The 23582-nt window shown below is 38.6% G+C and overlaps 1 protein-coding gene across 12 annotated transcripts in view; it reads right to left on the bottom strand.

Moving 5' to 3' along the window:
* Window positions 1–1301: 1301 nt before the first annotated feature.
* Window positions 1302–23582, bottom strand: part of LOC137980313 (bone morphogenetic protein 2-like) — a 52360-nt gene continuing 30079 nt past the window's right edge. For 3 of the 12 annotated variants that reach the window (XM_068827722.1, XM_068827721.1, XM_068827720.1), the window contains 3 exons: window positions 19356–19494; window positions 3431–3762; window positions 1302–2617 (listed from right to left, as the gene is read on the bottom strand). In XM_068827722.1, coding sequence (XP_068683823.1) covers window positions 1794–2617; window positions 3431–3740 — 1134 coding nt within the window. In that variant the 5' untranslated portion in view covers window positions 3741–3762; window positions 19356–19494 and the 3' untranslated portion in view covers window positions 1302–1793. Of the gene's footprint in view, window positions 2618–3430; window positions 3763–3996; window positions 4135–4475; window positions 4606–7242; window positions 7583–10494; window positions 10729–12998; window positions 13144–17315; window positions 17443–19355; window positions 19495–23582 lie in introns of those variants that run through there. The other 9 variants (XM_068827726.1, XM_068827724.1, XM_068827730.1 and 6 more) reach the window with 8 other exon arrangements.

Genomic DNA, 23582 nt, shown 5'->3' on the forward strand with positions numbered 1-23582 from the left:
ACAGATATCATGGTTACACGTAAACTAGTTTTCATGTATCAGTTGTCGCGTTTGCTCCCCTAACGTGTCATAAAAAAATGACATGTAGACCTTTCAACCGGAACGAATAGCACCAAAGAAAAGCAATCTTTTAGTGTGGTCAGCACCCGAACTACGTACTTCCCTGTTATGTTGTGTTGTGCTGCACAAGGTCAATCTACGGTTAAAACTGTTGATTGAAAACTGTGCAGTACGTCCTTTCCTGTAATTTTGGTTATTATGGTATTATCCCCGTGTAATACTTTCTGGCTCCTTTGTGGTGCTTTTTCAGTCGAGGTTATTCAATGTGTACATTTGGCACTTGACCTTGGTTATTCTAAAGGAGGATAGTGCTTTCTACCGGATAACTCACTACCAAGGAGATAACTGCTGTCAAAACCAATTTATTATCTGCTAGGCAGAGATTTCTACAATGGATAACGGTTTCCACCTTTGGAACAACCGGTTGGGGCCACCATCGTAACGGGTAGTCGGGCAAAGTATAACGAATATGCTTTTGTCTGCAACTCTTTCTTACTGTTTTTCCAGTGGACCAAAACGTCGTTTTTATACTAGAGACGCCTAATTCGTCTGGGACGAACTTGGGCAAACATTTTTTCTGCGTCTGTTAAATTCGTCTAGTACAAAGACGGGTACAAGACGCATAATGCGTCTGGACGAAGTATCTACTTTAGTGCGTCTTCGAAGACGCATTAAAATGGAAAGTTCGTCCAGACGCATTATGCGTCTTGTGCCTGTCTTTACTAGACGAATTTAACAGACGCATATAGTTCATCCCGTCTTTACCTTAGACGGATAACATGAGGGACGCATAATTTGTCTGGACGGATTATGCGTCTCTAGTATAGAAACGGCCAATCATATGAAAGAGTTGAAAACGCTTTCGAGCAACTTCCACCAAAACTTAGTTTTATAATTTGGTCTGTATAATCATCTTCCCTCTTCAATTAATTCGCAGGCCATAAGTTGTTCAGGGCGACAGTTTCACAGAAATTGATATCAAATCCCCATATATATATAGAATTTCTTATAAGTTTCGCTTACCCGTTAAGATGGCTGCTCCAACCGGGATCGAGAAACGTCAGACAACTCAAACCCAAATGCCCAAAATGTTTTCCCTCTTCGTCAAAGTTTAAAATACGACGGCCTCGCTGCATGTCGTTTAACCCCGCGAGAAAAGGGTTTTGGATACCGATCGTTCTCCAGATAAACGGTATCTGAGGGGCAGGGGTGGATGGAACAAGTGGAATATCAACGCGGTATCTTGTAAAACTGTCTTCTTTTATCACTTCAAAAGAACGTTTTCTTCATTGCCGTGTCTAGATATATCTGAAGATATCTATCCTGTCTTAACGAACAGGTATGGAACGAGATAACTCCTGCTTACTTATAATTATTTTATATCAAACTATTTATTATCTTTGATCTGGAAGATCAAAATTCTCTTTATAACCGTCCATAATTTCTCTGGCAGTTAAAAGGTCGTTATGTTCTTTGACGTATTTATATAAATTATCCAACTGATAAATGTGCAATCGTACTGACTTGGTCTCTTTGTATTTCACAGCAGACCTATGTAACTGCTGAAAGGCTGTACATTGTAGCTTCAAACAAGCTTTGATTCATTGTCTTCAAGGTGATGAAAATGGCCTGGATTTTAAAGCTGGAGGAGCCACGGTCTAACATCTCAAGCACCAGGAGTACCTTAGCAGTACAGGGTTGTATACAATTCCAGCGGACATTCCTGGCTCAATCTAACGGCACCCACAACCGTCTACCACCATGTCCTGGTAGTTTTTGAGCACCACTTTGGAGTGTTCGTTCATGAATAGCATGCTGATGGCATTTAGTGTTGTTGGTACACAGCAGGCTGGTGGAGCATTATCTGAATTAACGCTATTCATGAGGGTTTGTACAATCGCATGATTTGTGGTGTTTAGATGGTCTGCTATGGGGAAAGGGCATTCACCCTTGCAATAAAACGCCTGATAACCCGGAGGTGCCACAATCCAGTCGTTCCATCCTACTTCAAGAAAGTCAACATATAGAGGATGCCTTTGGCAAAAATTTCCCTCCTTATCTTCGGAAAGATCACCCGCATTTCGTCGCGTACGACGGTGATAAACGTGTTCAGTTCCATCGTGGCTGAAAGTGAGAAGAAGCGGTTTGTTGTCAATTGCGGCGTCATTCTCATCATTGTTTATATGAGCCACCGGAAAATCAGCTTCTGTGACCAAGTGTACCTCGAGACCAAAATTTTTGGTCGGGTGTTGTAACCAGTGTTGAACCGCTTGTTTAATGTTTAAGCTTACTGTGCCATGACCTGCCGTTAGTGTTGTGTCTATTAGCCGTGTGATGGCAGGTTTTCCAGCTGTTCCCGGGACCTCCACTTGGTATACGTTTACCCTTTTCGGCTGTCCGTTTGACACTGAGTCATTGGAAGAGTTCTTTACCGTTGAAAATGTCAAGCGAAGCTCTACAGATGTCAATATTTCTTTATTTGGGAGCGACAAAGTGTCAAAAAAGAGATTCCATCGGTTCGGAGGCAACTGTGTTGCAGGGGATGGGAGAAGGTCGCCTGTTTGACAAATAAAGATGAGCAAAGATTAACAACTTGAACCCTAAAGAATTGAAATAAGAGGAGGGGTCTTCATTTTCACAAATAAATGAAGAGCAAACACCGGTAAAGGAAAGCCAGGATCACTTTGAATGCCGGATCACTTAGGTAAAAAAGGGACGCAACATATAAATGAACAGTAAGAAAAAAAATGCCTTACAGCGTGAAAGGGCAACATACCAAAGATCTTGTTAATACTCTCAAATACCACCTGACAAAGAGCCGTAACAAACCGCGGAGTGGAGAAATCTTGTTCTACAATTTAGCCCTTGCGTTTCTTAATCAGTTATTATTTGTAGTTTGGGATGGCACCCTAGGGCCACCTCCATATTAGACGCAGCCTGTACGGCCGGTGAAACAAACGGCGACGTGGATTATTATTTATTCATTTATGTCTTTCCACTGAAGTGATAATAACTAGCAGATGCCAAACTTTGAAATTTCGGAACAAGGATTGTCCCTGTGAACATATGGCTAAAACCTGTCTTCGAGATGACCACAGGAGGAAGCTAAATAGATTTGCACTGCATTGGTCGTTGTGTCTGCACTGCACGTTTTCACATTACAGAGTGCTCCCTTGCAAAGCGTTATATCTTTACATTCCCACGGCCTTTCATTGCGCTTTATGTGAATCATATGACTTTTAAACCAGAATCCTCTTTTGTGACAGGGCAGTACAAGTCAAAGCTATTGAGTATTATTCTCTAGTTATACAGTTAAATCCAGCATATTGTAGGAAATAATATTTTTACTTTATTTTAAGAAAATACTCGCCTTCATGGTGAAAAGCTCTGATAGTGCTGGCATTGGTCCACTTTCCTCTGTATCTAAAGTTGGTCGACATCCATTCGGGGTCACTGATGTGGTTATGATATATTTCAAGCACCAATCTTGGTACCTTTCCTTTTGATCCCTTTGTCGGGTTAGGACGAGTTTGAAAACCCAGTCTTCTCAAAATGCTCTGTTCCGCAGCTCTAAATAGATCTGAACGTTCAGCTTTAGAGGATTGCTCTTTGTAATTGGATGGTACTCCAAAACATAACGTTGTTCCAACGAATAAACAGCAGAGTCGAGCGATCAACATTTTTCACGTTCAGCAAGAAACCCTTGAGACAAGAAGAAACAAAGTTATTAGTATAAGTTAATGGCCTGGAGTCAATTATTCTTTTATCACCATTCATGTCGTTTGTACGACTAAGTGGTTGAAAAAGATCCCAGCGATAACACCATTAGTGTCCTTGAAAGACAACATTCCGTCCTTAATCGTTTTGCATCCGTGAGAGTCCAAGCCATACATAATGCTATCATCAAATTAAATGAAATTGTCTACAACTAGTTACCTCTGGAATGAATTAACGCTGAAAACGCTTTAGCGCTGGCTGTCCTTTTCACCGAACTATAGCTACTGTTTCAGAATAAACGTTCTCACACTTTGAAAGGTTCCTCAGAGCAAATTCTTGATGTAAGAAAAATTCATAGCATTTATATTGAGAGCAAGTAAGGAAAATTAAATATTAACTGCCGTATCACATTCCAATATTTGCTGGGTTTAAAAAGCCCCGCAGTGCATTTCAACCCCCACCATGAAGTTCAAAGGGTCAGTGAAGAAAGGCTATGCGGCGATTTAACAACAGTCAACACCAAGAAGGCACAGAGCATTACTTCATCAGTTTTAACGAGTTCTTCAAACAACACACGCGAAGGCATTCAATCTTCCCGGGTGCCCTAAGATGAAAAGAATTCATCTTAAACGGCCTTTGACGACACGATGTGTCTTCATTTGTGCAAAGAGGCAGCATACTCGGGAGGAATAACGAACCTTGACTTTCCTTTGGTAATTTTGGCGGAAAAAAATTTCGCCTGCGATCTTATTCTAGAATTGGTATTACTAGCGGAGAACTCTTAAATGCTCTTCACCGCAGCTAGCAAAATTATAAACAGCGAACTTTCTGAAACAAAAGGCTATAAGTATAAGAACTCACCAGGAGGTCTATTTATACTTTCAAAACGGAAGTTACCCAATAAATACACACGCTATTAAGAATGAATTAAACGGATTCTCAAGAGCCGCAAGGGCCATAAAAAGGTGCAAAGTGAGAACGTAATTATTGTCATTCTCACGATACCCAAGAATTTCCGTTGTCTAAACTATGGTCAAGAGCGCAATCAATTCGACCTATCCGTAGTAAATAGCTTTATATGTAATCCACACTGAACAAACCTAACGATGAAGTGAAGGAAAACTGCATCATTTCAGTATACACCTTAACTAAAAAGGCTTGTTCGAGAATGATATTTCTATCGGACTGTTTGCAGAGTGTAAAGCGGGTATCAGTATTCTAAAATTGGACCATGAGAAAATAATGTAAAAATACACACCAGAGCTTCTAAAATTAAATCTTAACCGAAAAAGCTTCGAAGATAGGCTCTGAATTTAAATACGTAAACACACACACACGCACATATATTATACACTCATTTAAAACGAATCTACGTCTTACAAAATCTTACTTTACATTCTCTGAATTAAAAACGAATCTTCCCTGAAAGACTGATAGAAAATTGTCTTGAAATGAAAGAGGCTATGAAACACTTCTTAATCTTGTGAATTTCATCTTCCGGTTATCAATTATTATGCTTAGAAACTAAGCAACATCGTCCCAAGGACGTGCTTGGAGAGCACAACCCTGGTAATGTGAGGGGATAATGACTATCTTTTGGTGATAAGAGAGAACTTGCGCTAGCAATGGAAAACCGCAAGAAAAAAACACTTCCTGGTGTGATAGATAACCTGATTTCATTTCGCCCACTGTACAGATAGTAGCCTTGAAAAATAAAGCAACCTGTGAGATAGACACGAAAATTAATCAAGGTCACCATTAACTAGTTGACCCTCCAGAAATAACAAACTACAACTTTGCGTTCACAAAAGAAACGTTATAAAACAAACAGGCTCACTGTAGTTCTGAAGAGCTTTCATTCGTATGGCCACTATCTGACATTTTATCCACAGACAGTGACAAAAATATAAACGTGCAGTGATCAGCCGGCTAATTGAACTGAGAAAAGAATATCGGCCGGTCGACTGACATGAATGAATCTCCAGGAGACAATCGAAACTAATGTTCTAATATTATCATGGATATTGTAATGCATTGAGATAATTGAAAGCCAAAATACACAGTGCATGGCCAATAAGTTATTTTCTTATGAAAAAGAAAACAGCAATAACAAAACAAGATTCCATGTTAAAAAACGGTAAATTAGGCATAAGATTTTAAGTAGAAACCGGGTAAAACCGTCGTAAAATGTTAGAACAAAACATGCACAGGGAAGTAACCCCTTCTGTCCCTTCATAGCTGCCAGTTACATGCTTCAGCGGGCAAGTCTCTTGGAGAGACGGAATAATTGATTTCATAGGGGGCCTTAGTATTTAATTAAAATTAGCTCGGACTCTTCATTCGTTGTTAACAAACCTTGAACACATTGTCTGTATCTCCAACATTACAGTTACCAAGAGTGGTACTATTGAGATTCCATATGGCATCAATGATTGACTTACTCATTTCCAATACTTGAAAATATATCTTCAAAAGCAAAAATTCTTGAGAAAAACTGGAGAGAGCTAATAAATGTTCAAAAAGACCGCTAAAAACTTAGTACCCTTTTCAGGCGTCAGAGGTCCATTACTGAATCAAAATACTGACAGATACTTTTTCTTGCATTAGATATTCATATTTGTCATCAGGTTTCCCCCAATAGCAACTTACAATTTTAAAGTGGCTTCTGTAGGCAGTTGCCTCATCCACACTTAAAATAAGCAAAATGTACTGCATTAAAACCAATTTACTGAATAAGAATTTCTTTCAAGTTATACCGTTATTATTTCATGGCAACTGAAAAGGCTAAATCCGGCACATGCGCTTGCGTACACTAGAGACTAAAATCAGTTGCTCTTTTGAATGAGCTCCGCAGGATAAGTGTTGAAGTTGACAAAATTATCCTCTACTTTGATTTTTGGCAATAAATTTTACAGTTCTCGCAATTAAGCAGCCACGACACTCAAAAGGAAACAGTGCCAAACTGTAAAATTCCTAAAGATGTACCCTTTGTTAGCGCACAGACTGCAGTTTTGAAAAGGTAGCCTTTAAAATTCGCATAATCTTGTTAGTCGACGCCATTTATAGCTATAAAATTCAATCAACTCAAAGATTAACAGGATGAAATCGAAAAACTGAAACAACGAAAAAATGACGTTCCTGATCGCGTTTCCTCTGATGACCAAGCTTAAAATTGTTGAATTCAAACGATGCCAGACCAGATGTAAAATGTAAGTTTCAAAATAGTTTTTTCATGCAGTTAGCTAGGTAAATGTTAATTTTTCATGGTTATTTCGAACTTAAAAAGCTGTTGGTCTATAATTAGAAACGTAAAAAGTGCCGGGAACAGCAAGGTGTTGGTAACACACGGCTTATTCAACCCAAGCTGAGAAGCTTAAGGAAGAAGTCTGGAAGTATCTTCAACCCACACAAATATTTCAAACACGGAGCTACACAGGCTTGCATTATGTTGACTGCAGTACGTACTGTATGATAATGACATTTCTGTAGTCAATTACTGACAACGCCATCCAACTCTCGAACTTCAGTGGTCAGAACTGGTTCCGTTTAGCCAGTAGCGTGATACTGACAGAATTGTTTTCTGCGCACGTCTCGATTCAGTTTTGTGCGATCCACTGGCGAATTTTAGAGAAACTTGGTTTGTTGAACATCGTGGCCTACAAAGTAACGTTAAAAGAACCGAGTACATCAAATCTTACCGTCAACGAGTTGATTGATCTGCCCAAACAACGGAACGTCTCAGTTCCGAAGGTTAGTTAACTCTGTCCTCAAAGATTGACTTTGAACAAAGCAACTAATTTACAATTATTCGACAACACAAACACGCTGGGGGCCAAAGAGAACTGTCAAGTAAACCAAGGTAAACAATTGTATTCAGGGTATAAAAGTATTCTTTACACATGCAAGACATAGCCGGGATCTTTTAATTAAAGGTTGCAGGTTTGTCATCTAGCCTCGTGACGGTTAACGGAGACAAGTGACGTCTTACTTACAACCATTTTTGTGCCATACAATTATGTAATTTATTTTCCTTAACCACGTCGTCGTCTGTTCAGTTGTTGGCAGCCGCAATTCTTTGCGATAGTGTACCAATAACTTTAACCGAATATAAAATACAGTTCCAACGTTTTACTGGCGGGAGGAATTTTAACTATATTCGTAATAACTATGTTATGACGAAATCTTGTGAACCAAAGTACTGTGCCATCACGAAGAGCAAGACTCAAAGTGACAACTTTAATCATCAACCCATTTTGTTAAAGTTTTCCACCAGTTGAAGCATGCCGGAATCGTCGCTTTTTTATCGAGGAATCTGAGACAAACTTAAAGACCTAACTTTGCAAGTCGTAACCTCTGACGACTCTGACAAGGGCGGAAGGTTTTTCGCCCGCACCGTGAGGCTGGTAAAGCTTGTGCTTTGTGACCAATGCTTCGTATTTTCCTTTGGAGATTAACTTGTAATTACACATTGTTTAACAGTATGCCTGCACAAGCCCCCACGAAGGTAATTTCCACTGGGAATAGCTCATCAATAAATCGGCAAGTTGTTTTCAAGCTGGCCCGATTCAGTGATTTTAAAAAGAAAAGGCGAATCAATAGCGGTTGCTGAAAAGAGAAATTTAAAGAACAATGGTATAAGGGTTGTTAAATTGCACCTATGATGGTGGAAACAAAGGAAGGCAAAACAATAATGCTGTTGCGATAATTAGACCAGGAAAACCCCGCAGAGTGCAAAATGGTTATTTTAGGAGAGCACAACACTTTAATTACATAATTGCCAGTGTATTCATCGTACGGCGAGAGTGAGATCAAAGATTCAAGTCTCAAAATAATCGCTACTAAAAGCTTTAGATGTGCCAATATCGGAGATATTATAGGATTAGCAAATTGAAGATGGAAGAAAGCTTCTGATTTTGTCACAGGTTCAGTTTCAAAGGTGGGAAGAAATGAATTGGTCGAAAGTATCAAAATAATGTTTTCAGTAACACTGAACCCTAGTGGTTTTGACCTCTCTCTGTAAGAAGCCTTCTAAACAGTTCTATAATGTGTTTATTACCTTGGAAGAATCAATGGTGCAATACCCGTTTACAAGAATCACGAAACATGCTCTAAATGTTTTTAGCCTAAACGCTAAAAAACTTAGGTTAAAGACTTGGCACATTATTAAGGGGCAGAAGTAGCCGTGAATCAATTTGAACTTTGGACTAGTCTAGGTTTGTAAATACTAAAAAAATGGTCTTGAGCATTGCTACTAGTATCATGAGATAGAACTGTGAAGTTTGGTCAATAAAATGAAACTATCACCGCCAACTAACATTGTTTTTCCTGGCCACGCCGCTCATATTCGTTCCTTATTTCACACTAAGAAGAATAAAGGCCAACGCTGTTTAGCACAATTCGAAAGAAGTGCTGATAGATAAAATCAGGCTACTAGAAGATTTGGGAAATGCTTATTCGTCAGTGAAACGTCGACAAATCTATGGAATAAATACTTTTAGCAATCTAATAAGTTAAAAGCGGTAGTAAAGATGAGTTGTCTTAGATGGAAAGAGAAGGTTTACAAGTGTTTACATTTGAATCAAATGCTTTTAACACTTCCTATATACAATGATTGTTCTGCGCGGTCGCTGCAATGCGTGCGAAATAATAAAAATAACCCTTTAATAAAACTTGACTTGCAATGAACAATCAGGAAGATTTTAAATGCGTTAAACTCAAGGAAACTTCGATGAATCGAAAAGTGTGGGTAAATTAGGAATTGAAGTTAAACATGAGTTATTTAATAACATAATAAAAATAATAAAAATTATGACGAAAATTGATGCTAAGACTATGAAAGAAAGTGCCATTTTCATACGCAGATAGGGAAATAACTGTTAGATTTCTTTTATGCGTAAATCGGCCAGATTTCAATCCTTCAGTTGGAAAATACTCAGTTGGCTTTACTCAAGCAAATATCCAATTCGAAATCTCCAAACCTTTACTAAGGCATCGACCGCTTCCCACTTTTTATACATGTGGGTCGTCTCTAACATTTCAGTGTCCACTATGAATGTTTAATGAAATGTATTTTTCCAAATTAAATGTACTTTCTGCAGCTACAAGTCAGATTGATTGACGATAAGCTATCTGAAAAAAAATCGACGGTAATTACGTGCAGCTAATCACCTCAAGCGCAGTTCCTTCTCTACAAAGATGAACAACTAAACTAGCTTATCACCTCGGGTTCGCCACATGCAATTTAATTGATAAAAGCCAGTAGTGGTTATTTCCTTCATGCTGCCTTCGTGTGGGGGGCAAAAACTCTGGGTCTTGACCATATGTTCTTTGAATGCATGCAAAGTAAATGCAACGTTCAAAGTGATGCTCGAGGGATGAGAATTCAAGAGAGTAAACTCAAAATTAGCCTTGCAAATTCTCTACTATAATAATTAATTGATCATCTTTCCTGCATTTCGATGGCGTCGGCTAGTTGAAGGTGTTGAGTGTAACAAGCCAAAAATATGATTGAATAGCTCAGAAGTATAAAAACACGATGCACCAAAATTCCGAGCTTTCAAATTGAAAGGGAAAACAGCATACTGAGGTCTAGATTGGTGACTGCTTGAAATAAGCAAGAAATTCATTACTTTATCTGCGAACTCGGTTGAAGTGCTAACACGAAAAGTTTTTTACGGTTTAGAAAATCGGAAATTGACTATAAATAAATACACTTACCGATCGGCTGCAAACTTGACTATTGCTAAAGGTAAGTTGACGGAGTAACAAGCTGTCTGTTCTGACGCTGTTAAGCCGAAACGACTTGATTTCATTCCTAGCGAGAAATACAGTAGCATCTAATGGCTAAGATGCTTTATTGGGACCATTAACCCCCTACAGAATAGACAGGGGTAACAGTTTGAGGGGGCAGCCTTGATATGATGCCCGCGGTGACATTACTGCGGTGACATCACAGTGTCTGTCAAAGAATCTAAAAAGAACTGTAACTTGAAGGACGAAGACCAATGGGATTCTTTTAAATTGGTTTATATTCCCTTAACACTTAACTGAATAATCCTTCAATATTACCGTGACAATGGACATTAATCACAAGAATTAGGATTTATTTTAAGTTTGATCCAAATGCTGCAAATTCCTCGACTTAATCTTCTGAAGATGGGTGTGTGATCCATGTCAAGATTGGGTGGCAACCGTTATGTATTTGCTATTTCCTCTATTTCAATGACCTACATTTCCCGTTGAATTGCATGGTCATACCACTGAAGAACAAGTTTTCCACCAAGATATTTACTTGCGACTTAGTGCTGTGGTTATCGTGTCAAATACTGAGGGCATCCCCATGTTTAATCTCACCAAGCAGTGAGTCCAAAGAGATATTAAGAGAAAACTGTAACAAATCTGTGAGAAATGTAACAATCTTAAGGACTTGGAGGTCAAAATACAGGTCTGTGGTTGAGGAATTAAGGAAATTTGTAAACAAAGTCTTTTAGGTGTTATGGTTGCTTAAAATTCCCGAGTGAGTAGGAAGTTTGAGAATGCATGCTCTCACATCAAATGTCGTTTTTTTCGATTAATTGGTTAAAATTTCACCAAAAACTGAAATATTGTGCATTGTTAGATTTACTGTTGCTCCCTCCTCAGTTTGACACACAAAAAAACGGTAAAGCTCAGTTAATGTCTAAGTCGTTCGACACTTTTTGTAACGAAACAAAACCATTGAGTAAATAGCCGTTGCTGGAATAAATACTATTAAGAAAAAAAAAAGTAATCTGCTAGGACATGAGTGGGGCTTTTTGCTTCTTTAAAAGTCGTCAAGATAGCGCGATTAACTGGAAGCCGACTTAAGCCTGCTGAGAATCATTGTAAATTCCTTTGGTGTCCTTGGACGCAATCTCTTTAATTTTTTATTGTCTGCTGAATGCAACCGGAAGGAGCGACCATTCTGATACAAAACTGAGTTTTTAAAATTCATTTCCGCTAGGGAAGTTTTAAGCGGCGATCGCCAGGGCAGATTCTTTTAATTCTTTTAGTGCCCTGTTTTCTCCCTGGGTAACCAAAAAGGCTACTATATTTAGATCATCTTTATGCCTAAACAAAGTAGGAATGTTCAGCTAAAATGTTCGACGTTCACACAAACACAGCCGTGCGAAGGAATCATATCAGTTGCGTTGGAGCCACGCAAAAGAAAGGTCAATATAGCCCTGAATATTCCGCAAAAACATCATCATTTTGCCGACAGGCATGCGTGGCACGAAGAGTAGTATAAGTAGTATAAAGAGCATCTGCGACAGACAAACTTGAGAATATAAAATAAAATCATTATGTAATCAAATTTTGCGTCTGAATTTTGGTAAGCTTGTTTAAATAACAGAAAGACAGGCGTAGTTCACTCGGTTAGTACGCAGCCTTCTGAGCTGGAGGACGTCAGTTCGATCTCCGTCTCATCCCATTGACGTCTGCTGATTTCGGCGATTTTCCTCAGTCTGATCCGTGTAGCTGTAGTTTTGATTTCCCTTAAAACGGAGCATTAGCAGAGGAAGGGGGGACGCATTGAGGGCCACAAGTTTATCAGTTCACTGGCACGCGTTACCCTCGCAAAAATAGGCACCTTTAACACTATGCTTACCACAGATTTAACTGTCGTTCGCGTTGCTCTCTCTTTCGTCAAGCGCGATTTTTGGCAAACTTTGAATGAACACCACGTCCTACTCATGAAATGCATGCATAAGTAAGTAATCAACCGGTTTTTTTTTTGTTCATACGTTTTCTGCTTCCACACTCGTACCCCTTAATAACTTTTCGCGAGAACGTGGGGAACTTCGCGGAGTATACAAAACACTTAGAAAGAAGGACGAACAGCAACCTCAGTCTCACTGTTACAAAGCAAACATTGATTAGTGTTTTTTTTTTCAAAGAATGCTCGGGCTCGCTGTCTCGTTGAATGTGATATTGGTATTCCATTACTGCATGGATCAATTCAACAGCAAGTGAAAATTATACTATCTACTTGACTGATATAGCGAAGTCTCATTTTTTAAATCCGATTGAAGCTTACATTGAAGTCTCTCGAGGCGGTCTTTCGATGGTAGGCCAAGTGACCGAGCAACCACTCAGTTTAAAACTATGATAAAATTCTGATAGCCTTTGCCGAAACCCATCAATCTTGATGGTAATGCAGGAACCCCCCTACTTTGATTTTGGATAATTCATGAAAGTCTTACCTCTAATCGCTCTAATCGTCAGTGATAATGTAATGTCTGCCTCAGAATAAAAAAGAGAATAAGATTTACAAAAGAAGTTGCTTCATAATGGTGGATGGATATGTTATCAACCATATCGTGGCAAGAAAGGCTTCATTTTGAGCACACACGCATGTTGATGACGGATTTCACACGTAAATCTATAGCTTAACAGCTTTAATTTAATTTATTCATTTCACGCCCGTTGACGTCAGCGGGATCAAAGCTTGATGACAATCCTATCAGAAATAAAGCAACTACCATCTTCGGTTGTCCATTATTATCTTTCGCGCAAGACTATATCTTTATATGATCAAAAAAGTATACAACTTGCTCAAGTTCTCTGAAATCTGGATAGAGCTATCCACTGCATTAGTCGCTGTGCTGTAGATAAGCGCTATCAAAAGTAATTGGGGGTAACCACAGGATAGTGATTTGCGCTAACCACACCTCTAACAACCACGCGACGGGTCTGTTATTTTCATTCGGGGACACGGTAATGGTTTATCAACAGTGAACAGTCAACTGTTAGATGAGTGATTGTCCCAAGAATCTTACAAATTTTTCAGTTTTTCCTTTGAAACTACATGATAGACTCTGAATCTCTTAATTTGGTGCTATTGAGCCTACCAGGTTAGCTAACATCCAAGTTAAAGTCTAAATGAAGATTAGATCTTGGCCATTGCTCGAAGGACCTCTTAATTCATATCTTCATTTAACAAGGATATTATACTATCTGCAGTCTTTTCATTATCGAGTACTTAACGTATCTGTGATCATTGTGACGCAGTATACTGTTATTACCTTATTCGGAAATCTTTGTTTCCGGAAAATAGGAAAAAGGAAGAAGCTTATATTTATGTTAAGAAAAGATAACTGGACTTGTACTTTAATATCTTATTTCGTAGCCAATTTTGTTAAAACGGATTTCAATAAAACTGACAACATCGTATCCGAATGCATTTTGGTTTTATCACTCTGGATATTTGGTTGGCGTTGTTAACTATTGAAACTAATGCGACTGAGCGGCTTGTTACACAATTTTTTTCTTCGAAGGTGTTTTTTGCAAATTGTGTGTAATTGACCAGTTTGTAATTAAGCAAGCAAAGAAAGAAAAACAGAAACAACTACACTGAGTGCGGCAGAATAACAGTTATTTGGGTCCTGAAGAATCGGAGGTCATTATATCATAGCCATATGCCAATAAAAGTAATCCCTGACTACCGTATACGCAAAATATCACGTGTTCAGTTTGGAACGATTGCATGTGCTATTGAGCCAATTCTTTCTTTCATTGTTGAAATACGCTTGGTGAAAGATGTTAATAACTGCACCGTGTGTGGCTTTGCTCCCATGGTTCATTTTTATTTCACACTATTTACAAAAGAGGTGTATTGATTAAAAGTTATGAAAGTTAGGTTTTACTGAATAATTAAATAACTCAAGTAAGTTGCAATTGTGTGTGTGGTTTCCAAAGTAGCATACGCTTTTGAGTTGGCCACCGCCTACCAAAAGAATAAATAAACAAAACACACTGAGCGAACTTTATTAAACTGTCAACTGACAAGACGTACAGAGAAGAAACTGTGTCGCATCCATGGTTCTGAAATACGCCGGGTTGATATGTTGAAGTCATTTTACTTCTATTTCCTCCGGCTTCAAAACAAGGTACATAAACGGCTTGTATGGTAGCCCTGCAGGGTTAAGCCGGCCTGTACCAACGCAAAGGTTTTACCTAACGGAAACACAAATCTACAATAGCATTTTTATTTCCGGTAAATGTCCCAGAAATTAAACACTCATCTTAACAAAATATGTCCTTTTCGTCAAAATAAAGGAGAACCGACCCCGTTGAGTGCAGTTAGAATGCGATTTAGGTAATGAAGAGATCTGGTTGTTTATAAGCTGGACTATTCACCGGTTATATCAATATAAAGCTGCTGTCAAAGCCCATTGCACAGTCAACTGTGTATGGTCACCATGCACTGCTGAACTGCTTTTATTGAACTCAAACCTGCAGTCATTCAGAAAGCGGCTTAAATACTTCGAACAGAAGGCTGATTTTTGCCATAAGGAAAACAACAACAGCATGCCATGGCAGATCTTACCAAATAAACAGAAATAACACACAAACAGCGGTGACAAACATCAGATATAAACGCATACTTGAAATCATCTTTTACTTGACGTTTCGTATTCTTCTGCATACATCTTCAGAAGTGACTGTTTATTAACAAAATTGGAGTTTAAATATACAGGATCACTAACTTATTAACTATGAACTATTAAGTAACCGGCAGAGGTGACAAAAACTAATAAAGGCACAGCTTTTCGCTGCTGACATATTCATTTAAGGTCGGCTTTAAATCTTCCATCAGTAGTGTCTCCTTTATTTTGCAGTGAATGACATAGCGCTTTCGCTAAAATTTCAAAGTGATCCCATTTTAAATCGTGACCAGTTGATGTAACGTGGTCCGCAAGAGCCGAAGTGTGATGACCATTAATAAATGCTTTAAAATGCTCAGTTCTTGTCATGCAATCGTCTTTTAGTTTTTCCGATATAAAAATCATCGCAGTCCCAACAGGCAGCTCTATATACAATCTTAGCCATTTGGTCACGGCTAAGTCTATCTTTGTAAGGAAAGAAAGATTTAATACAACGAGTGCTTTGAAAAATTACTCTAAGATCAATGCACCCGTAGAATTTATTTACACACGACATAATTTATAAATAAATTTCAAAATGTTTGTGTGTTATTTCTGATAAAACTGAGATGGCCAAAGAATCAGAGTATTTACCAAATTAAACATTGTAGAATGTTACAGTAACTTTATCGGCTTACCCTTTTACACTGTAATGCCAGCAACTTGCCAATAGGGTCAAAGAGGCATTATTTTCCTTTGTAAGCGGGCCAAGTATTTATTTTTTCAAAGAAGCGTGCTCATTACGGCGACAATTTTACTAGAAATGCATCACCGAGTCAGCGAAGATATAACAAATTGGACAAAGGATCTAACATTATTCACTTATTTGCCTAGGAAAATGAATATGAATATGCATATATCATGCGGCGTACACACACTCACCCACCCACCCTAAGCAACAGCTTAACGAAAGTAACCAAATCTCTCTAGCAGGCTGCACGTTAGAGCTACTACTGAGAAAATTCAACCAGCATTTTTCTTTATGCAAAGCAAGAAGGAAACTGCACACAATATTTCAATTTAGGTCTACAAACACTCACCAAAAAAGGCAATAAGGGGAGAAGGATTGCCCTTATTTGCTTATTTAACGCTGCTTAAAGTGATGGTCGGTGGACGTTAACTTGCTAAATGAATGTTCGACCATTACTGAGTACCCTTTTTTTATCCAAAAATCATTCCTCGGGGCCCTTGAACTGTGGTGTAAAGGTTATCGGTTGGATTCCTTAGAATTTAGATACTTCTCTGCTTTGATCGCCTTTAGATTAGGTTTTACAAAGGTAACCGACGCAAGGAGATAACCCATGCAAATCTCCACGCATAATTTTAAATGCTCAACGCCCTCGTCCGAAGGCCATTTCTGAGCATGTCGCACACTACTCAGTGAGGATTTATCTCTATTCGTTTTAAGTGAATGGCAATTAACAGCACGTATAACAGGTTTTGACGTCAGTAGTCATTCAAATCATTGACGTATTTTTACCTGACCTGACCTAATCTTCAATTCAGTAATCTTGAAGGTTTGGCCTGCGAAGGCAGACGTATTTGCGTTCGCAGGCTACTTGAAGGTTAAATCGCGATAAACAATCTCTATGAGCATGTGTGGTTCAGTTCAACTCAAGGGTTAGACATTCCCCCATTTTTGCAACAAAGGCCAAAGGAGTATAGAGTAGCTCTGAAAAGAATGCGTAAATCACGTAAGGGAAGTTTCCCTGCTCAGCAGTTCAAGATATTTCAAAATAAATTCGTGATTCAAGTTTAGAAATGTGATTAATTGAATAGAAATTAATTTTACACTCCTTAAAGCAGTCTTCCCTTTTCAAAAATCATTGGAAGTGGAAAATTTGTATTAGTTTTCATTACAAGTCGAAACGAGTGTGTGCAAAAACCTGAATAAGAACGACAGCAAGGATATCTCAGTCAGAATGTGAACTGCTGACAACTTGATCCGAGAAATCCCGCACAAAGTCACAATGCTCAGCACGGACAGTGATCCAACAGAAGAGCGATAGATACAACAACTGCCAACACCAAGGACGTTTTTCTTGTCACCTGGCCTCTAACATGCATTTTGGTTGGCATTAGTTTACTTCTTACCTTAATCTGCTATTCTCGTTGAACCGTTTAATCAAACAGGGGCACCCAACGATAATCTTCGGTGAAATATGTGTTTGGGAGAGTCAAACTGTTCCAAGAATTTCGGTTCTACGTTGCCAAACAGCTACAGATTTCTTAACTAAAAAGTAGGCCCTTGTCTGTTTTCGGAAGGGATATTTTTGCAATTTTTGGCACTTGAAAAGGTCACCTGGCAGTTTCGGATAAGCAAATGGTTCGCTTGGAAGTTCTTAAAAGGTTACGTTCAGCTCGCAATTTCTGAAATGAAGGCATCGCTCCCTAAAATTTTCGGACACTTCAATTTTCAACTAAGATATCCGAATAGATCAAATTCTTCTAGGTGATAAAAACATCTCTTCAGACATCCTTTATACATTACAAGGAGTCTAGAAATGTCTCTCGAAGGCTTTTGTCTTAATTTGCTCGTTGGCTGCCCTTGTTTAAAGCTTGTCCGCCAATTTTCTTTCGGAAAAGGTGACTAATTGGGGAAGTGAAAGGGAGCTATCCACTTTTAATTACTCACATCTTGGTCATTTTATTTTCCGAAACCGTACGTACCGTTTGAGGCACCACGAAAAAGCTAGAGAGCATCCGTACCTCGTAAAATAAATTTTAACTGGAAAATGACAGCTAAAGTTGCTATTAAATTGAATACATTTTGTAAACGGTATAAAGATCTCTCATGATGTTGAAGAAATTTTAAAATGATGACATAACGACCATAGACCCTGCAGAGACTAGTGGGAATGGAATTAATTAGAAAGTTGGAAACTGATATAAGGATGGTGATTTAAAACTGCCGAATGGTGATCTTTCGTTGATCATGACTTAATCACATATTTGAGGTCTAGCTTCACCGGTACAGTGCCCACAGCTTTAGTAGGCTTCATGCACGTGAAGTCCGCAAAGATAAGTACTTGTACCGCCGAACTGGAAGACCTCCATCATAAAGTGATCAACGGTGTCATTTGTCATTTTTTGACCAACGTAACCTTTTTATACAAATCAGCTTTATACGTAATTTCGTTAACTCTTCAAGTGCTGCAGAAGCGACGAGAAGGCAAAAGTGTTAACTACTTAAACTTGAGACATTCTATTGATCAAACCCTTTTTACAGCTAAACTTTGCTTTGGTTTCTCAGATTTCCTTTTTAGTAGACAATAGTCTGATAAACTGAGATGTTTGTACCACATGAATGAAAAAAACAGGATAATGGGACTTGGGTGGTTTTATAATAGGATTGATTGGTGCGATGTCATCAAAATTTTATCTTTCTTGAAGAAAGTTCACGCCGAGGGCCAAATAAGAAATTCCATGATTCAATTTTATCTCGAGTTTTCCTTATCGGACTTAAGCAGTTGCTAACACGGTTATCTGCTCTTAGCTCCCTCTAAACTCGTGACTGTATGCTTTTTATGAAAGAGGACGACAATATTTCTAGTATTCCGTAATAAAACGGCAAAATGTCTTAATAAAGGCTCTAAGCAAAAGGCATGATCGCTTAATTATGGCAGTTGAGAAAATGAAACTACCAACCAAAATTGCACAGATGGTTTTAATTGTCCATGAATCGATCGAGATGGCTCTCTCAAACCACGCTTCCGCACAATACGCCAGCAAGGAAAACCAAGAATGGCGATGAAATCCATCGCTATGGATTACCGTTAAAATGCACGCAATCGGGTCATTCTTCGACACTGCGCTGATCAGATCAGATGAGTTTTAGAAGTATTAGTTAGACAGCAACTAAACTTTGGTGTATCGTATTCTCTCGGAGGGCGAGAAAATTGGCGAATGTCAAGATAAATCGGTATCAGTGGAGGTCCTTTCGTAATGGCATGCTAGGAGGTCCTTTCTTAACGGCATGCTAGCTTGTCTAGTATATTCTTAGCTAATTACGTATAGCTCCTGCTTTGAAATAAAAAAGATGACCCAAATTTGTCAACTCTTCAAGAAATTAACACCGTGCAATTGATCCCAGCAGCTCAAAATTCATTTTTGGACAGTTTTTATAGTTCTTACCTGGGAATATCCAAACGATTTAGTAAAACGTAGTGAAGCAAACCACCTCTCAAGAGTTAACTTCAGCAGTGTGCGCAGTTAGGACTGCGCAACCTCAGTCGTATCAAACAATCAGTCAGCAATTTCAGACTTGAGGTGTCTGAATAATGAATAAACAGACGAACATATTGTGAGTGTTGAGTTGCAAATTCGAAGAGTAGTGTTCAACTTCATAAGAAGTGCTTTGAACAAGTTAATTTAGAAACCAGTAGATATTAATGTAAATATGTTTTTAGATGTAATAGACCATTTTACAGTTGTAGCTAAGTTACCTGGCCTACGAATGGAAGCGAGGCTGCCGGTGACCCTGTTTTGATACAAACCTCCATGCTTTTATAATGTTAATACGGACTAATTAGAATTACAACAACACAATTTGCATGATAAAAGCAGTCGGGACTGTATCAATGCAAGGTCACCGGCAGCCTCGCAGCCATTCATAGGCTAGGTCGCAGAGCAAACAACTGTAAAATGGCCTATTTAATGTAGATTGTTTTAAGTATCACAAATTTTTATTCACTGACATCTATCCATGAACCCCACCTGACCAAAACAAATTGTCTTTCAGTTCAAGGTTGGGCGATAAAAATTAAGATGGGAGGAGCTCTTTAAACAATGCATTTAGCCGGTAGAATTACGGATATCTCTCAACAGGCAATTTTCACGATGGCGTCATTTGACTACAACTACCACAATTCAGTTTGTTTTTCTTTTCATATTTAAATTTTGTATTCCCAGTGGGGTAAAAATAACAATAGCTCTAATTAACATGAGACAAGCGAGAACTGAAGGATTCTGGTACTTGTAGTCATATGGCGTCATCATGCAAAAATGTCCCATTAAAGTGTACATTCAAAGCTGGAAAATGATCAGTTTTAATCAATTCCCGGAATGGGTCTTTGTTTTTCGAGTTTATGAGAATTGAAAGAATAAAGGTCCGATAGAGATCCGATTACAAGATCACTCTACCATTCTAAATGCCGCACAATGCTCGACTACCCAATCTACGTGATGCTGTTCATTAGGAGATTGCAACCTAAAGTTAACACACAATCAGGATTATTTTGTGCTTTAAGTTTCAATTCTATTTGTAGTATTACAAACTATTTTTTAAATGCTTTTAGCTTAAACTTGAATTTTAAAAATATTTTCACACTTCTCTTATGTATATATTTCACTAGCTCAGTCTTTTTATTAGCTTAATAATGAAGACATGGAGTCTCCCAAACGTCGCAAAAGTTTTTTATCGCTGATTTTTATTCTTAAATGTTTTAAAAAACCTTATGTCATTTATTCCACTATCATTATTAATGTAAGTATTGTTATTGTTATTATCATTATTATTATCCCTTTCATTTACATATATATTAATTAATTAACTTGAGAATTAATTTTATTCCTAGCTGGGAAATAAATTTGATCAGCTGGCTGGGAAACCAAACAATTTTATCTAGCTGGCTGGGAAATTTCTTGTGTGTCTTCCTGGAAAAAAGGGAGAGATAACATTTTCCCAGCAACACTGAAAAACACCCGAAAATGCCTTAATAACATTTCCTTTTATCAACTGGGGTATAATAGTACATTCAACAAATTGGTCGTTGGGTGGCCCTGGATAGAACCTAATTTGAGCGTGAAAAATCGACTAGATGGTTAAGAGACACGAGAATAGTAGTTTCCCAAGTCGTATAATCGTACGGTATAAACTTAATACAATTGAAACCGAACATAATGAGCTGAGTATAATCTGTCAAAAAAGGGCCAACACCCATTACCGAAGGGGTTTCAAAATAATGCACTCCCCATCAAAGCATTCTTTGAAAATCGCTTTTGGGTTAATCGACATTTTTTGTCAGTGAATGCCAGAATGCATATATGACCTCTGTGCACCTGGCGTTGGTTTAATTCGCTTTTCAAAAAGTATTATGGACTGCAATGCTAACATAAAACGAAACAGTTTGTTTCATCTACAACAAAGGCGTTTGGTTAAATAGCAGTTCTAGTTCAAGAAACGACGAAATGGCGCTGATGCGTTAATTGTGTATATCACCACATATTCGATTTGGAAAATTTAACACATTTGCGGTTCGGCACATTTGCCTGCCACTTGTGGAAATTTTGTGTTCTAAATAGTGGCCGAATTCATTCGCAGCTGGGTGAGCTTTTCCAGTTAAACACCAACCTGCGTTCAATTAGGCTTTGCAGGCGGTATGGCTTTTTGGATTGCCATTTAACTACGGAAACGACCAAAGATTGAAAAAAACAGTACGGGTTTTTTAAGGAGTAGACTGAGGACATCACTGAATCTTAAACTAGTAATAGTTTTCAGTACATCTGCCCCCGCCAATGATAGCATGAGAGGCAGTTGAGATATGTTTAAATTAATATATGCTGAACATGTCGCCCCTGTTTCCCATTTGCGTCTTGTAAATCGTCACTCGCGGCCTGTTCCTGATTTGTGTCCGCACAAAATTAATTTCTGAGCCAGGCAACTCGATTTGCATCAGATCTACTTCAATGTTTGATTTTTTAATCGCTAACCTGAACAGCAATTTGGTTCTCCTTGGGAGTTTCTACCACGTGACTCCTAAAACACCTCGCGAGGTTTTCTGCACGTCTTGCCTCTTCGGGTTTTGACCTGGACCGAAACCTTGAGGAGGCAAAAATGCAAAGAACGGAAACTGTGCAGAGTTATGATTATTGCTCGATGATATCTGCTTTTAGCTTCGAATACTTGATATCATTTTGAGGATTGAGTTACTCGATTTTTCTTGACCTTGTGGAAATTTTTCGTCATTAATTGCTTTTGAAGGTAAAACGTTGAACGCCCTTGGCAAGTGTATAGAGAGGATACGAATGGGGTACGCCTGTCACTTTTTTCACTGAACTATCTGCTCGAATAATCAGTTCTACCGGCATGAAGTTGGCCGATAGGAAGCTTTCCACGTCGCTGTTTCATCAAAAACGTGAACGTGAAAGGCATAACCTAATTAGTCGTCCTTGGATGAATTCGATTTCTTTTAAGAGCCGACAAATAACAAGCTTCCTATCGTGTTTATAAGTAAGGGCACTGCACTGCTATAACTCAGGCTCGAGTCAAAGATGGATGTTCCTTCGCTGTTGATGTCTACAATTTGTATTGCCAAAGGACAGTTACAATGAGAAATCTAACAACCAATGTACGATCCCTTCATTTCAACTCGAAATCTCCAGAACTGACCTTTGCGTTGTGGGTCACCAACACATCACCTCCGTCAAGTGCTATGCCCTTCATCATTTGGCATGGCAAAGGTATCGAAAAACACTAAACAATGCAAACCTTTATTTAACGGTCCTAGGAACTTTGTATACAAAAATTTTGTTTTATCAACGGAGTTGATAATGTAAATTGGCCACCGTACAGAGATTCTAAAATCTGACGTTTCGAGCGTTAGCCCTTTGTCAGGGCGAATCGAGGAATTGTAGGTTACGTGTAGCTTTTATAGTCGAGAAGGAGCTACGCTATTGATGGTAACATTGCAACGTGAAAAATAGGAATATATTAGTTAAATGAAAAGCGTTCGTTAATACCGTAAGGATTAAGGGTGCCGATTTGAAAGATGAATTTTTGTTCCAGATTCTTGCGGCTTTCCGTCGTACCTAGATGTAGGGGAAGGCCGCAGATAGCCATGTGTTTTTTGGAGTGGTTAGGGAGATTAAAATGACGAGCGACTGGCTTAGATGCATCCTTGTCATTCTTCTCAACATCGCGAAGGTATTCGCGGAATCGGTCGCCTAGTCGTCTACCTGTCTCGCCAATGTATAATTTATTGCATAAAGTACAGGTTATGCAATAAATTACATTTGCGGAGGTACATGTGAAACGATCGGTGATCTTAACAAATCGCTTAGGTCCCGATGTCTTGCTAGTGTTAAGAATGAAAAGACAAGTTTTGCATCGTGAGCGCGCACATTTGAAAGTGCCGGGTTGCTCGTTAGTTTTGAGCGCGCTTCGAACTAAAGTTGTTACAGGATAGACTGTAATTTGGGTGACTTTTTGTGTCTAAGTGCCCGAACAGAAGAATTTATGATAGTATTTATTGTTGTTTTTAAAATTTTATTGCACACTCCTTTACAAAACTTAAAGGGCAGTAGAACTAAGTCACAGAGAAAACAAAAATAAACGCTAGGTCCCATACACCGTATTCCCAA

The sequence above is a fragment of the Montipora foliosa genome, chromosome 12, assembly GCF_036669935.1.
Source record: "Montipora foliosa isolate CH-2021 chromosome 12, ASM3666993v2, whole genome shotgun sequence".
NCBI lineage: Eukaryota > Metazoa > Cnidaria > Anthozoa > Scleractinia > Acroporidae > Montipora > Montipora foliosa.